At 41.9% G+C, this 17,830-nt stretch overlaps 1 protein-coding gene across 1 annotated transcript in view; it reads right to left on the bottom strand.

The window, feature by feature from the left end:
• Positions 1-303: 303 nt before the first annotated feature.
• The window catches only part of mei4 (meiosis-specific, MEI4 homolog (S. cerevisiae)), a 29,596-nt gene continuing 12,069 nt past the window's right edge, over positions 304-17,830 (bottom strand). Inside the window, exon 5 of the mRNA XM_047573043.1 lies at positions 304-736. Coding sequence (XP_047428999.1) covers positions 491-736 — 246 coding nt within the window. The 3' untranslated portion in view covers positions 304-490. The remainder of the gene's footprint in view (positions 737-17,830) is intronic.

Raw genomic sequence — 17,830 nt, 5'->3', positions numbered from 1 at the left:
AAGAATGGGAAGAAAGGGGGAAGGGGAAGAAGAGAAGAAGAGGAAGTAGAGAATGGAGAGGAGAAGAGCTAAGAGGAGGGGATGAGAGAAGAATAGAAGAGGAAGAGAAGTGGAGGAAGAGGAAAGAAAGAAGAAGGAGGAGTAGAGGAAGTGGAGAAGAAAATAGTGGAAATTAGAACAGGGCGAGGAAGAATGAAAGAAAGAAAGGGAGGAGGAATATAGGAGGGAATGAATAGGAAGAATAGAAGGATGAAGTAGAAGGCAGGGGAAGTGAGGATATGTGGGTGGGCTTCCCGCTTTATTTCATTCTAGTTTCTCTACTGTCTCAGTCCATTGATAGTTTCTGTCTTTTTGCTGATTTATTGGCTGTTAAAAAACAGAGCTGAAAGGAGCTGGATTAGTTTCCAGAGGAGGCAAAAGGCGTCCAAGAGGAAGAACTCTGTGTTTCATCTAGTCTGAGCTTTGGTTTGTCGTCCTCCAGCCTCGGCTCCTACCTTCCTCCTCTCCTTCTGAGGAGTCCTCCGATCCTCCACATGCAGACTGAAAACAACGGAAACTCTTCGGACAAAGCAAAGACCCGCTGCTCCAGGAAACCCAGGAAGTCCACCTCCGCCCTGCACGATGCCACCGCCACCGTCGTCTCCTTCGGTTTCTGCAGCAGCTCCTCCAGGACCCAGAACAGGTGGAAGGAGTTCTGGTAGCGGTCCACGGGGAACTGGTCCAGTCCGGAGGGTTCCTGGTCCAGACACAGAGATAAACATGAAAAAGAGCCAATATTCATCCAAACTCCTTTAAACTCTCTCCCAGACCGACTCCCTTCACCTGCAAACTATGAGTCTATAGTTAAAAGACTTTCACCACAATAACACACAGTTCATACAATACTTCATTATTCACACGTTACACACAACACACAATAAATTAAAACACAACTGAATCAAACAAAAATCATCTGACATGAAATGAAAATTCCTTAAAATGTTGAAACAAAACAAAAAACAAACAACACATTCTACAGACTCACAACTTCAGAACAGACACATTAACTCTGACATCCTGCCTGAACACTCTGTGTCATCTGTGTCTCTGTGTGGTCGTTTTCTAGTGTTTTTGTGTCTCTTTGGTTGTTTTGTGTCACTTTATGTCTCTTTGTGGTTGTTTTGTGTCACTTTGTGGTTGTTTTGCATCTTATATGGTTGTTTTCTAGTGGTTTTGTGTTTTATTTTAGTTGTTTCATGTTGTTTTGTGTCTCTTTCTGGTTGTTTTTGTTGTTTTGTGTCTTCTTATGGTTGTTTTGTGTCTCTTTGTGGTTGTTTTTTGTTGCTTTATGTCTCTGTGGTTGTTTTGTGCATCTCTGTGGTTGTTTTTTGTTGCTTTATGTCTCCTTATGGTTGTTTTGTGTCTCTTTGTGATTTTGTGTTGTTGTGTGTTTGTTCCTTTTAACTGCAGTGGGTTGAGAGAAGGTTCCTCTCCATTAAAGCTCCGACTGTTGTTGACTTGATTTATCCCAGAATTCACAGCTGACAACAAAAGTTTTTTTCAAACCTTAAATATTTCTAAATTATTTGAATGACTTCAGGGCATCGGGAACAAAGGCAGAAATAACAAGTGACTGTTTCCACTTAAAAACAACACAACACAACAAACCAAAGTTTAATTATTCAAGGCCACGGGAGCTTTTCTTCCCAGGCTGTTTCTCAGTGTGTCATGACTGAGATGTCACAGAGAAAAACAAGCAGCAGATGGTTGTCAGGTATTCCTCCAGGCTAACAACCTTCACAGAGCTGACAGGATGTGACAACAACACACCTTCACCTCAAACAAACACAAACACCTACACGCCACCAGGACGGATCGATGGATCGGGTCACTTAGCAATCTGCTGCCAGAATCTGGTACATCTCACAACTGCTTGAAAACATTTTCCCAGCAACGAAAACCAGATAATGTAGGCCCGAGCTAATCAATCACCTCTAAGAGTCTCTACATCTGTTGCCCCATATGTGGTGGATTATCTTGTACCCTTGATGGCAGCTGAAAAGTTTTAAACTAACAGCAAAGGTCTAAAACTGAATGAGTTTAACTTCAACACGCCACAAAAAAAAACTACAGTAAACAGCCCAATTGTACGAGGGGAAATACCACCTCATACCAACAGGTGGCACTAGTCTGTTGGGAAGCTAGGAATGGCTACTGATAGCTGGGAGGCTAGGAAGAGCTACTGTTAGCTAGGAGGCTAGGAGGAGCCAAGATTAGCGAGTGGCTAGGAAGCTAGGAAGATCAACAATTAGAAGGGAGGCTTGAAAGAGGTACTATAAGCTGGGATGCTAGGAATGGCTACAATTAGCAAAGAGGCAATGAAGCTAAGAAGAGGTACTAATAGCTTGGATGCTAGGAAGCTAGAAATAGCTACAATTAGCTGAGAGGCTATGGAGAGCTATTGGCTGGAAGGGATTTGTTAGCTGTCTCTGAGCTGATCAACCAATCAGAGTGACACCGTTGTACTGTCTCTATAACCGTGGGGCATTTACTGAACAGTATTGTAGATTAAAGACAAGTTACTATTCTTTAAACAGCCACAACCTCTAAGAATTGTGTTTGGCTTCTCTAGAAGCTGAATATTAAACTGGAGCTTCGACCTTTTAAAATCCTTCCATGTGGAGCTGAGATGACCAGACATTTACTGAAATATGCCAACACATGGATCACATTTAAATTTTTACTTCAAGTGCAGTTGGGAAAGATACTACAGATATTATTTATGAAAATGTCTGGTTACTGCTGTGTTTTGTTGAGATAACACAATCTCATGTGTTAGCCTGTTTATTTAAGGCCACGTCAATCAATCTCAGGAGTGATAACAGCTTCCATTCGTGGGTCATCTTCGAGTTTAGGGACAATATGTCACAGTATACAGATATTTATTCACACTCTCCGCTGCAGCAGCCGTCAACAAGATGGAGAGAAACACATTTCATCTGCCTGAAGAGACGAGGCTCCACAAATCACTGTTAAAAAGAAGATTATCGCCTTCTTGCTGCCCTCAGATGCTCCTTCACAAAGTGGTTGGTGACGATGTTTCAAGTGTAAGTGACTATGTTTTATTTTCTGAAACTGGACCGGATTTTATAACAGAAAAGGAAAAGAAGCTTTGCAGGTTTGTTTTTGAGAAGCAAAAAGATCCAAAGAGCCCAAAGACGATGTAGGATTATTTAATTATTGTCAACAAATTGTTCAATTGAATGACTCAATGGAACATTGACAATGGAAAGCTACTGCTAGCTGGGAGGATAGGAAGAGCTACTACTAACTGAGAAGCTAGGATACTAATAAGAGCTATTGTGGGAGGCTAGCAAGCTGGGAGGCTAGGAAGCTAGCAACAACTGGTGTAAGCTGGGCTGCTAGGAAGTTAGAAAGAGCTATTGTCAGCTGGGAGGCTAGGAAGCAAGGAGGAGATACTACTAGGAGAAACCTGGACATAATACATGATCCAGAACAAGATATTAACGGGAGGTAACCCTGCATGTATATTAACCACAGTCTGACAGAGCTACCGCTAACAGCAGGGCCAGCTGATTGAGTTATCGCTGGATAATTAGCAGGAGCAGGATTCACCGCTGTCTTTTATTAACGCTGATTAACAACCTTCTGGCTTAGAGCCACATTTCACCTCCCGGGACAAACCACGAGGTCAGAATAAACTCCAGCGTCTCTGATCCCACTGAGCTACCAGAGCTAACGCGACGCCTCAACTCAGAAAGAGCTTAGGGTTAAAGAGAAGGTTATGTCACAATCAACTCTCCCGGTGACATCCACCTCTGAAGACTTGAAGCTTTTTTGAAGCTTGACGACGGGATACTATAACAAGCCTCTGGATGTCTGCTGCACCACTGAGCCCCGGAAAGGTGATAATTACATTTGTCAGGAATGAAAGTCTGTGTGTTCCAGGTTGATTTCACGTGGTTTTACCATTTGAATCAGTGGCTGGACTAATTCACCCCACTTCTATAAACTGTATGTTTGGCTTTATTTTCTTATGTGTGCACATACAGGGATTCGACTCCAGACTGAAAAGCAACTCAGATCAGGTGCTTCATTTGGAGTTTTTGATTAGCTTAGCCCCCTTAGCTCTATTGCTGTGACGACGTTACACGTGACGTGACATCAGTTTTTCACCTGCATGGATGGAAGTGAACCTTCAAAATGTCTAAGGCCAAACGCTTGTCTGGATTTCACCTTAAAAGTTGCAGACAAACCAAAACATCTATAGTTTACAACGAAAAAATACCTTGACTTCAGCTACACTTCGGTCTATTTACGCTACAAAAAAAAAAAAAATACAGTCGAGGAGTTGGCTTGGCTTAAGTTGAATCACAGACTAGGCTAGGTATTAGCCAGCTTATTTTTTTGGAAATTTTCAGTTCTCATTTATTCATTTATTTATTTCCTTATTCAAATTCAACAGCCATTTGATCGGCCCGGGCAGATCCTATGCTAGCTAGTGGCGTCCCTCAGGGCTTGATCCTAGGTCCTCTTAAACTTTTAGATACTCTTGAATTGTGTTTCTATGACGCTGCTTCCTTTGTTGGAACATAATCAGTTCCCAACAGTAAGACAACTTTTTTTTATAAAAAATTTTAAAAAAGAAGGTTGTAGGCGGGGTTTGTTTGTCCACCTTCCTTGGAAGTGTGAAAGGTCGCTGTTATTTATTTTTTTATTTTGGTTGTTTGATGATTTATCTCCGGAGGTCGTTTAGTGTTTTAAAAACTCGTACATATATCTGAGAAGTGTCCGAGCTTCCTCACAACAGCTTCACCTCTGTTTTTACTTCAGAGTTCACGTCAACGCTCGTTCCTGCGAGACGTTTCTTTATGGTGCGTCCACTGTGCATGTGGACAAAAGATATCGAGGTTAAGATTAAAATAAGGTGAAACGTCAAGGTGAACAGACACAAAGGCAAAATGCAGAAAAAATATAATCTGACAAGAGGAGATTGATAAAAAAAAAAGAGGAGGAGGAGGAGGAGGAGGAGGAATGGGCATCGGAGGCGGTCGAGCTGACAAAGAGAGAACATAATGAAGCTGTGCACAGCTGGACGTGTGAAGGGCAGTAATTTACCGATCAAGGACAGAAAGTCATTTGTCTTGGAAAGAAAAAAGAAAAAAAAATAGAGCCGAAAAGAAAGTCTGAGCGAGAAGCTTCAGCTGATTATTGACAGTTACCGGATGAATGTGAATACACAAATACAACAACGTTTAGTCCTTCGCTTACAATGAAACCTGGTCAATAGACTGTAAGAAAAAAAAAAAAGTCATACGGCTGCACTATAGGTCACATAAACAACACCCTCCCCCCTTTACTGTAAGGTAGGAGGGAACAAAGAAGGAAGGAAGGAAGGAAGGAAGGAAGGAAGGAATCAAGAAACAAGGAAGGAAGGAAGGAAGGAAGGTATTAGTGCTAGCTTCATTAGCCTGAGTCATGCTACCAACAAACTGTCTGTTCATCTCTGGCCGTCATTGCTGAAGAAAAACTGAAGCTAATTAAATCAAATATTTAGGCCAAAATAAACCGTTGCCAAGTACATTTAAAGAGCAGAGATCTGGCTCCCAACAAACAGGATTTAAGCCAAAATAATAAAAAAAAACAGCTCACCAGCAGCAGAATCATTCTGACTAATACGAGAGGCCGGGAACCAGCAGAGGAGAAACTAAATGTAAAAGCAGTAGTTTGCTCCTGAAAGGTGAACACTTCAAAGTCTATAATTAGTATGAGATAAAGTTCCTGCGCTACATGTGACATACAGTACGAGAACATTTTATTAATTTAGCTCAGAGTTTTGGTCCTGACCGAGGAATTTCAGTCCGTTAAAGATGATTAACGCTAGAAGGCGGACGGACGTGTCAACGGACTTGAAGAATGTTCACATTTGAGGCCAAAAAAGTTAAAGTGACAAATCACCGGCAGATCAAGGCAGTCCTGGATGCTCAAAGTCACTTTAGAAAAGTAAACCTGGAAGCCTCCGTGGAGCTAATGTCAAACTCACTGTGCTCAAACACAACGGAGACGAACAAAAACAGCTTCTGACAACATTTGTCGTGACTAAGATATTTTCTGACACTATCGAGGTTAAAAAAGTGTCTAAATCTGACTCTTTAGTAAAAACATGAAACTTTTTCATGCTCCTGTGTTATGACTGGTGATTGGTGCATTAGTGTGTTTCCTCTTTAGTATTTCCAGCTGCTTCTCCATCTCCACATAAAATTACTTTAACAACTCCAGACCTTTCAGAGCACATCAATTTGCAGTACATAAAAAAGCTGTGGCTTGTAAAAGTGCCTGGTGATTGGTGCACACAGAAAAAACAGCGCAGCAAACAAGACAAATAAGAGTGTTGACGTAAATTTTTCCAAAATTTAATTTATTAAAAAAGGAAAAAAATAATTATTTGCAATTAATCACATGGTTTCCACCTTTAACCTATAATTCAAGTAAATTATTTGCACTTTTTAAAATCCAAGTATAAGGTACAAGATGAAATGCGCTGCTTCATGCAAACGTATGTTGTTATTGTTGCAACAAAACAAAACGGTGACAAATACTGTCCAGAATAATGTTGTTGTTTATTCACAGAGTGAATAATGTCCAGAGAAACATCCGATAGGACTTTTAATCTGAACCATAAACTGTATAAATACAGAACTGCTCCTCTGAAGTGAAGCCAAAGCTAGTAGAGCTCCCCCTGGTGGCTGGAGGCTGCAGTATAGATCACAAGCTCCACCCCCATGTTAGTGGGCGGGACTTGATCCAAACTAAAACACTAAAGTACACATCAGATATGTTCTTTTTCAAGGATGGTTTCTGTACTTTTAGGTAGTTAAAATAATGTTGATGAATGTTCAAGTGGCAACTTTTTGGATGAATTTTAGTTTGTTATTTGTTATTATTCGTTATTTATTTGGTTTATTTGATGCTATAGAAACAGGACATAATGGCGACCACCTGTTTCCATGTCAACCGCTCCGTAAAGTTGAATTGTCATGAGTGATATTTCAGAATGTATTATTCACTACATAACTGTCTGAAAAGTGTAATTTCCAGTTGACAAAAGCGCAACTTTTGAGCCAAGCAGAGATCAAACAGCTGAAATATTAGTAATAACTCTTAGTATATCTGTGAAGGTTCTCAGTCCTCCAGGTATATATATGTATATAAACAGAGAGATGATAGAGAACGGATAGAAATAATAAAACTTCATCTTTTAAAGTCAAGACTTTAAGTCAAACTGTGAAAGAAGAGACAGGAGGAGAAGGATTCTGAGTCGTCAGGTCAAATGTGCAGCTTATCCGTCATCTCTATCGAGTCTTTTCAAGTGGCTGAACGCTGTAAGTGTTGTGTTGTGCTTCATTGGAGGAACTCTCTGCTGTCAAATCAACCACCTCCAGTTGACAGATGTGATAGGAAGCGACCTCACGCCTGCAACACCGTCCATCCTCCTGAGACCATTTAAAAAAAAAAAAAAAAGAAAGCAATCATCCAAACCTCAGCAGAACCTTCTCGGGTTTGCTGCTGATGAGATAACCCCGAGAGAGGACACTGTACGTCTTTGTGCGAGCGTGTGAACGGACGAAACCCGTGGGAAGTCGAGATGTCGAGATATGAGCTCGGAGAACACCGACTTGGATGAGACCGGATTGATTTTCTGTCACTTGAATCGGTGGATTGTCAGCAGACCCCCTTGAATGAGATGGTCAGGGGGAAAAATACAACACTGCAAAAGGACACTGCTACAAGAGGAGGAAAAATCGATTCCAAGAGTTGTTGCCTGCTCTGTGTGTGGTGCATGTTGCTTCGATTCACAACCACCGGGAATATTTAGAGTCGGTGTTATCCGGCTGGGTACAACAGTCCTGTTGTTAGTCACTTTCTAAGGTTAAGCCTCATGCATCAGTTTAATTTAACTCCGTCTCAAGTCATTAAGGACAATTATACAACAAGTAGGTCCGACCAAGCAATGTGGTTGGTCAATAAGACATTTAGAATGTGCTCAAATCAGCATTACAGCACAGCTGACTCATCACTAAAAATATTGCTCCGCCAAGTCTGTGGCAACATCGTGTCCGTCTCCACGGCAACACTGTAACTGTCAGAGCTGGAGCAGGAAACGGCTGAAAAATACACTACAAAATGGATCGGTCTGTTGTTGATTTCGTTTTATTTGGTCTCAGTTTCGATGAATAAAAGAGAGATTTGTGCCCATTTCGGATGAAGAACTGAATCAACTGGAATTGTCCAGGAATGAACGGACCACAGCCAGATCAACGTCGTTACGTTACACATAAGGGTCTACTGATTGTGACTGATTGTGTTCCAGTTATTAGTCAGACCCCATTTATTTCCATGGAAATGGGAAGCACACTCGCAAAAAACTTTAAATTTTGAGAGCAAAATGTCCATCAACATGAATATATATTTAATTATACGCTTTATTTTGTTGGAAATTATTGTATAATCGCAATATTACCCCGAAATGACATTGAAGCACACTCTCTCAGAGAATATTCATTAAAAACAGGCTAGAAAAACGTAGCGTAAACTAATGAAAGAAGCATTTTGTGCATAGACTCTATAATTGTGAAATTGTGTTCAACGCTAAAAAATGACACATTCATCACATCACTTCCTGACTGGTTGATGGGATGCATTTTTGTTTAATTTCTTTTTCTCTTCCTATCATTTGAAGCTAGCTAGCTCTCTCCTCTTGCTAGCGTTTTGCATTTCACCGTTTCATCCGTGCACCAAACATGACGACAATATTGTTTACAATATTATTTATCATAAATCTAGTTTTACTTACCTATCAACACAATCTATGGTTTGAAGTTTCTACAAAGGTTGAAACAGAGACTCAGTGACGCTGCGTCTTGCTGCTACGTCGTCTTAAATTGGTCATGTGATTTGGACGAATCAGCACGTGAGGGTTAAACTGAAACATCATCCACCACCAGATAAACTGTGACGAGCGTCTCCTGGTGGAGTGGCTTTGACACAAATAGAAGAAGAGCTGGCTCTGTTCGTGCGCTGTCATGAATTGTTTCATTTGTGCGGGTTGAACATGACAAAGAGAACCACGTTATTTCCCACCACTGCTGCAGTGTGTGTGCTTCCCCTCCCGATCAACATAACGAAAGAGATATGAAACATTAAGCTGAACGGTAGATTATTTTAGTGACAGCTGCGACAGCCGAGCACTGTGGGAGGACGACAACAGGCGACTAGAGAGCCCGAAGAATGCTAATTAATTAAGCCGTTGCCACAGATGCCAGCTGATGATTTAAAAATCAAATATTCTGCTTCTCCAACTCAAAGGAATGCCGTGACAATGGGTGTCAGGTGATTTGTGGCTGCTTTCTATTCCCATAGCTACAGATTAAAACACAGCAGGATTCTTTCGGGGGTCATTCGCTGAAATAACAAACGGCATCCGTGGTGGGAGGCAACAATGAGACGCCCACGATTGGTCGCAGAGTTGGCGCTTGATTAGTTCCCGTTATCTTGTCACATTAGCATAATGGCTTAGTGGATAACGCTCACCGGATTCTGTTTGGCCAACTTTTCCACTTTATTCCCTGAGACTTTTAATGGAAACACAGTGACTGAGATAAGACACAAAAACCAGTCTGACACACGGCAGATGGCACATTATACAACCTGTAAATTATCAACACGCTGGAATAAAGTCCAACTAAAGGAGGCGTCTCTGTGAGGGACAAACTTACTTTCTGTGAACAGCTGATGGGACATTTCCCTGGAGTCTGGGAACAGAACTCACATATTTTTCCCTGAAGGAGCCGTTACTGATTCAACATTTAATTTGTTTCCTCACTCAAGCAGTTTGTGATTTGACTGATCTGGAGTCAGTCCACATGTGGAGGTGGTCTGGACCCATGTGACCTCATCCCTTTAGTTGGTGTGAACCCACTTTAACGAGTCCTGGTCCCATTAAAAACCACCTACTGACCAGAAGAGGAGCTGAACTTATTCATGTACATTGACCATCAACAAATGACGGTATTACTACGTATTTAGTTCACGTCTGTTTGTCTTTCTTTTATTTGAAGTGCTTTTCTCTCTGTTATAACTAAGTTAACATTCAGAACACCGGTGACTCTTAATGATGACTTGTGTTTTGGACTGAGATGAGGCTGACTTTAATAGTTCTGATTGGCACCTGTATTATTTGTTGCAGTGTGATGATGTTCTAGGATTAATAAATAGGGCCGGGCATTAAACTGGCTCAATTCATGGGCATCATTAGCCTTCAGGCTTATCGGTTCTTTTTGTTCTCAATCTTCACGTCAAAACACATCATTCACATCTCATGACGACGATGGTGGAGAAACTGAAACTGGCTTCACTTCATCAGACGGGACTGAAACAACATAACATGCAACATATCCAGCACTGAGACTTCAAGCCAAGGCAGTAACACCAACACGATGACGACACTAAACACCCACAGAGACGTGTGTTGGACAATCTGAGGTCAACAAGTCTCAGCAGAGCAGAGCTAGTGAGGACCCAGAGACCAGATTCCTATTTGTTTTCTTACACAAGCTCTGATCTCTGGTTAGAAACTCAATAAAATTTCTGCTGTTCACACGAAACTCATGAGCACCTACTTTATCAAAAACAAAAAAATCACAGGAGGAGCTGATGAGGGAATCAATAAAGAATCGGATTTACAAGCAGGATGGATAATAGCATCAGTATCAATCAAGTCTTATCGATGTCCTTCCCTATTAATAAATTAAGTGTTTGGTCTCAAAGACCCTGGATCAGATTTACAGAAACTATTTTGCTGCTTTGTGTCCTCGGCCTCATCAGCACCCGACTGTCACCACACTTCTCAGTTTACACTCGACTCAACACCGAACACTAACGCTGCATTGACGTCACCGTTTGTGTTACTGTGTTATTGGTTTTTACCCCCCTACACCCCCCGAGGAACTGAGCGGAGCTGTTGAGTAAGGATAAAAAGAAGCAGAGAAACACTGACCAAGCTGAACTCGAAGATGAAATATCTTAAATCAAGTTTGGCTTTTTGTCTACTGCGATAATTCTTCTCACCAGGCAGTTATTGTGTTTTTACCATGTGACTATGTTTGTTAGAATTTTGTGAAAATGATTTCCTTCTTTAATTTAATGTAATTTACTTTGTCACTCTTGTGGAGTACGTAAGAATGAAATACTGATTCATATCAGTAAAACACTTGAAAGTGAACTGTAATAATTAACATTCCAAATTGTCGCTAATGATCTAAACTATTTTAACTTGTTACTGTAGATAGTAAAAGACGGAAGGAAGGCTAAGAACTAAGAATGCTTAAAAAAAGTGTTAATAGTTTATTTTCATCAATTAACAAAATGCAGTGAAAGAAGAGAAATCTAAATCTAATCAGTATCTACTGTGACCACACTTCACCTTCCAGACCCCATCAGGTCTTGAAGGAACTCGGTTCCTAGTTTGTTCCAAACATCTTGGAGAACTAACCACAGATCTTCTGTCTTCTTCATGTGATCTCAGACTCCCTCCATGGTGTTGAGACCAGGGCTCTGTGGGGTTCATGCCATCACTTCCAGGACTTGTTGTTCTTCTTTCCTCTGATAGTTCTTAGTGACCTTGGCTGGATGTTTGGGCTCTTTGTCCTGCTGCAGAATAAATGTGGGGCCAGTCCTCCTCCTCCCTGATGGTGTTGATGGTGGATCAGTATCTGCCTGTATCTCTCAGCATTGAGGACCATTAATCCAGACCAGACTCTCCAGGAGCCTCCTCCATGCTTCACTGTTGCCTGCAGACACTGATTATTGTCGCTCTCTCCAGACCTTCAGTGAACAAACTGCCCCCTGCTACAGATAAATATTCCACATGTTGCCTCATCAGTCCAGATGTTTCTGGGCCCAGTTCATGTCCTGGAGCATAGTTGAGTGATGGATCAAATGGATTTTTGGCTGCAACTCTTCCATGAAGACCCCTTGTGTCCAGACTTCTCCAGACAGTAGATGGGTGAACCCGGGTCCCACTGGTTTCTGACTGTTCAGAGCTCAGAGGGAAATAATCTAGATGTGTTTTTCGTCTCCTTGGTCGACCACTGTGTCTACAATCTTACAAAACCTCTGACTTTGTTTAAATGTGCCTATAAGGATTGATTTTTGAAGTCAAAGGGTAGTAACACCAAATATGGATGGGACTCAGATTTTTCTTTTGTTTATAATTTATAATTGTGTGTAATTTTGAAAGCATTCATAGTTTACAGCATTTTTTTTTTGACTAACATTCCCCTTCTATGTCTGTTATGTCCTTTAACTGAGTGTAACTTCAAGGCGTGTGGACGTGAGTGAAGTGAAGGATAAGCAGGACTAAATCTGTCTTCTGTTTTCTCTGATACGACATTTTAAAAAGTCTCTTTCACCCTTCATGCTCTAGCTACAGAACTGACTCTGTCCTCATATCGCGCTCTCAGCGTGACATCTCTAAACTACAACCACATCACAAACTGCAGGAACAGACATTTTGTGGGGAAATATTTCACGGTGCAATCTATCGCACCATCTTGCCCCTGTGTTCCTGAAACAATGGGTCTTTAAAAACACATTTTTCAGCGAACGCCACGACACAATGATTTCAATTTTCTCCCGAGTCCAACTTGGAAAGTGTAGATTTTTGTGCCTCTGCGTGAGACGGTGGCACATCTCATACCTCTTTAAGAATTTCTCCTTCAAATACCACCGCCACTCACACAGAAAAAAAAAAAGCCATTACACCCAAAACTCTGAGAATGAATTCATCTGATCTGAGTCAGAGCAGATTACTAACAGGCATGCGGTGACACACGCTGTAAGGACTAAGAGGGTCTGAACGGCAGGAATCAGCCAGCTCTTGATATTTAATGATGAAATGTGAAGTAGAGAGGAATCCGGGGGCCGACACTGGCCTTTAGAGGCATCGGCTGCGACGCTCATTTCCTCCAGCTCTGCCACCGCCGCTGAACCCTGCATGTCTGGAAACCCATTCGGCCGCCCGAAGCCAAATTTAATATCTCCCCCCCAGCCAAACTTAATATCATTAAAGGTGCAATCACCCTCAGACGCTGGCTGGCTGCTGGAGAAACTCATCAGGGCACAGAGACGTTTCGTGGGATCTCAGTAGAAATAAAGCGACGATGGAGGGTTCACCAGGAAGGCCATCTACAAAAGGCTTCTAACTGTTAATAAATCCAATGATTAGCCCCTATTCATCATTTAGAAAAAGTTTTCAAATCCTCATTGGTCATTAGAGGATAAATTCTTTTCAAGTCTCTAGTTCTGCCGAGACATTTGTGGATTTGACGTAAGTCTTTTCAAGAACTACTGAATGGATTGTTACACACTTTGGTGCAAAAGCTCATGATACTGGTTAATGTTCGCGAAACAGTTTCTCACCTTCTACTGAGGATGAACAGAAATAACCGTGAAGTCTGATCCTCACTAGCTGGGTTTACACGGAGGCAATTATTAGAATCGGTTTAGAAGCCCAAACCAAATACAAATGCTCCATATAAACACCTCAATCGCAATTAACAGGTACAAACTGAATAAAATTTCATTCGGTTTCTCAGGGGTAAAATATTCCTTTTCTCAAACTGATTGAAAGTAAATAGTGAATCAGAGTGAGGTCAGGCTCCACTCTGTCTGAGCTCGCTCTGTCTTGATGTAAATGCACAGTGACGTTTCCTCAGGTGAAAGTAAATAGAGCACACAGAACTGGTCTGCGGTGGAGAAAGAACTTCATATCATTGAAAAAATAGAAACATTGACCTGTTCAAGGTCCATCAAAAATTCATCGAAGCCGGGATAGACCCAAGCGTGGAACAAATTCGGAACTGCAACCACAAAGACCAGCTACTACAAGGCTAAAACAACACAAGAGCACAAGTGGATATGACACAGGCAGAACGGGCAAACATCTCAAAGCACCAACAAAAAGTCTTCTTCTGTACATCTCCTCCTCTTCAATGCTTCCAGGAGGAGCTCCTCAGAATCAAGTTGTTGCTTTAATAATAAAAGTGTAAAAACAATAGAAAATATTTTGCTAATTAGACGAGAGACCTCCATCTTTGATCAGTCACGTGATGTTTTCATTGATCAGATCAGAATTACCTGGATGACTGAGAACCTTCACAGACAGATCAGATGGGAATAGACCACCTCACATGGAAACAGCTGATCTGAAACCTTCAACCGCAATGAGAAAACAGTGTCCTACTGGTCATTATCGCCATGAATGAATGAGTTAAACTCCTCTACTGCAGGTCAGCCCGGTGAGTAGCTGGTCTTTAATCGGACCAGGACTCATTGTGGGTTCACACCAACTAAAGGAATGAGGTCACATGGGTCCAGGAAAACCTCCACATGTGAACTGAGACCAGATCAACCAGGAGGGATGTTGACGTTCCATTTTTATCTCTCTGTTATATCTGGGTACAAACCACCTTTAGCCAAATGAAGAAGTCTCTGGCGCTGCCTTGACATTGATATTTATGGACATTGATGGACATATTTTTAAAAATCGTTACAACATCTCATGCACAAACTCATCTTTCCCTGAGGATTAGCTGCAGAAAATGCAAAAAAATGTGGCGACCGTATCAGTTTTCATCCATCGGCAACATCAGGTCAACATTTTCATTTGAGCAACGCTTTGGCTTTACACCAAATTAGTGTATCGTCCTCCTGCCAAACCAGTTAACTGTCCCCGAAGCATCAAGCGGAGGCTGGCGTCAAAGCTGTGTCTAATCATGTCCGCGGTGTAAAAGGAGGTGAGATGGTAGCAACCAAGAAAATCAAGATTAAAACATACTGGTCTCAACAGCTTCCAGATCCAGAGTCTTTTTTTCTGTTTTCCTACAGTCTGAACTACAGTCCTCTCTATTAAAACACAGAGTTGAGGATGAGCTGCAGACCACCCACTGAGGGAGAATAATAATGTGGTCAGAGTGGCTTCAGTGTTACTGCCGTGTTTCACGGTGCTTCGTCCCAAGGGGCTGTAGCTGTACTCCGACGCCGGGGGTCACGTCCTCTGACAGAACAACGCCGAGCCCAGATGGCGAAGCTTATCTGTATGCCGAGCTGCTCCAAGGACAAGAGTCTCTGAGGACGTGTGTCAGACTGGAACGCCGGCCTCAGCCACCCTGCTCCTGAAAGCACACTCATGACTTTAATGCCTCCCCCAATACTACTACTCCTACTACTACTAACACTCCTACCTGTGTCCTTGAAACACTGAATCTAAAAAAAAAACGCTCGCGGTAAATCCCCACAGGCTTTCTGCCATCGTATATAAAACAACCACAACTGACAACTAAAGGCTCTTTTACAGTTCTGCTGGACTTAGACGCAGTGAACTTGGTGGGTGGCCAACACTGGTGCGAGTTATTTATACAATCAATACTTTTCAACAAATCAGCGCTGTGGTACAGAGGAAGTGACCAGTCTAACATCTATTAACCACAGGGCTGTAGTCTCAGTCCTAAACTCTTCACCCTGTTCATACATGACTGGATAATACCATCATCACAAAGAATGCTGCTACAGTCAGGCTCTTGGACAACACAAAATAACTGGGCATAGTGCAATATAATGGTTTAACCTCTTTTTTTATGTAATTGTGTGTCTTTCCTGTGTCTTTTTGTCCGACTCTCTGGGCGACTCCATAGTAGTTCCTGTGTATATACAAAGATGGCAAATAAAATGTGCTGAATCTTGAACTCGCTGGGCCAAGGTTAGAAGAATTTCCAGGGCTTTTTTCGGGGCTTTTTGGTGTGAGTTTTTGGGGTAATTCATGGGACCTAGAATTCGGCACCATGTTGGGAAGCGTTTATGTTTTGCTTGCAATCTGACACAACGACAGTGACGGCGTTTGTGTATTTCTGAATCACAGGACGTCCCTAGATGAAGCTAAAGGCTCTTCTATAGCACTGTGGCTCATAGATGCAGTAACCTACGTACTTAGCTGACACAAGTGTGAGCCATTTACACTTGTGCTTTTCTCAATCAATCTCGCTCTTCAACGGCTTCACCCAAACACTAGTTGGTGTGTCTTTTTTACCAGTTGGGTTCATTTTTGTTTCCACTCTCCTGCCTCACTTTCAACAATGACGACTGAATTTTTTGCAGAAATTTCGTCAAACACGTGTTGTACAAATGTCTGTATCTCCAAACCTCCTCAGTCAACCTCACAGATTCTTAATTGATAAAAAAAATCAATTTGTAAACTGCAGAGATGGAAAAGCAGCTTAAAAAAGTGTCTCTCATTTTCTGTGTCATCAATGAACTACTCATTGCAGCTCTAAGATGTCATAGCAACATTTCTGCTACTAGACTTAGCCGACATTGGGCTTTTAACTGGTATCAGGCAACTGGCAGTGACTGGTATGTGATAAAACTTCAAGTTAGTGTTTTTTCAGTTTTGTCACTAAAACATACAGTAAGACGACATTTTCATGGTTGACAGTGACAGTGTTCGCCTCCAGCTTCCCTCTGTTTTGCCTCCAGCTAACGTTGTGATGTCACAGTAACGTAGACCATGAAGGGGTCTATAAAATGTAGAACAATTGATCAGCATGATGCAGGAAAGGCCAGGTGTGCACAACAGTTTGTGGCTCTTGCAAGCAGTTATGGCAGAGCTGAGAGTTTACCGAGCGAGAGCTGCATATTAGAAGTGTCAGACTGACGGTGTTTATGGTGTTGACGTGGTCTAGAGTCGACAGTTACCTGTGTCCAAGCTTCAATTACCTTGAAGAAAAGCCTCCATGGCTTTTTTTGTGTGAGATGCTACAATATGTATTCAAGAAAAGAATGTAGGTTTTATTGTTGCAAAGCATTAGTTTCTGTTGTGTTTAGTCGATTCCATTTTCACAACATGTTAGTCGACTTTAAAAAGTTGTTCAACCTCTACTATACCTATATCATAAAGACTAATAAAATCCTTTATCCACGTCTCCAGTGGGTTCAGATTCAATGCTACCAGCGAACACATCCTTGTGTTGTGTGTAGAATATCATAAATGTTCTTAAAAGGGTTAAAAGAGACTGAAAGGGGAGACTGGGGCCGTCTGTATCATTATAATTAAAGTCCTAAGTGGACGTTAATTAATTTAAAACTGGCAGACAAGCGTTCGTCCTTTTCCAGCTGAAAGCAGATTGTTCCCATCTGTCCGGGCCTCTGAGCTGACTCAGGCATTTATGTTCCAGAGAGGACAGTCGATGATGGCTGAAGGGCTCCGTGTCATGTTCACACATCATCAGCCTTAATTCCCTGTTACCATTCACATCACAGCGGTGGCGACACCTGGACGACCCTGATGTCTGGGAAACATGCGCTAAAGACAAGCTCATGGGGAAATGTTAGCTGGAGGTGTGCTAGTCACATCATCCTTCATGTGGTATCGTCAGATGGAAAAGAGCTGAATCATCTCCTCATTCATGTAAAAGACGTGTAAAAGGAAGAGTTACTAGGATGGCTAGGAAGTTAGGAAGACAAACTGTTATGTGGGAAGTCAGGAAGACCTACAGTCAGCTAGGAGGCTAGTGGGCTAGGAAGACGGCTAGAAGAGCTTCTATTAGCTAGGAGGCTAGGAAAAGCTGCGGTAATCTGGGAAGCTAAGAAAAGCTACTATTGGCTTGGAGGCTAGGAAGCTAGGAAGAACTACTGTTAGCTGGGAGTTTCGGAAACTAGACAGCGCTGCTATTAGCAGAGAGACTAGGGAGAGCTACTATTAGCTGACAGGGTAGGA

The sequence above is a fragment of the Mugil cephalus genome, chromosome 21 (assembly GCF_022458985.1).
Source record: "Mugil cephalus isolate CIBA_MC_2020 chromosome 21, CIBA_Mcephalus_1.1, whole genome shotgun sequence".
NCBI lineage: Eukaryota > Metazoa > Chordata > Actinopteri > Mugiliformes > Mugilidae > Mugil > Mugil cephalus.
This window is presented reverse-complemented; position numbering and strand designations above follow the sequence as displayed.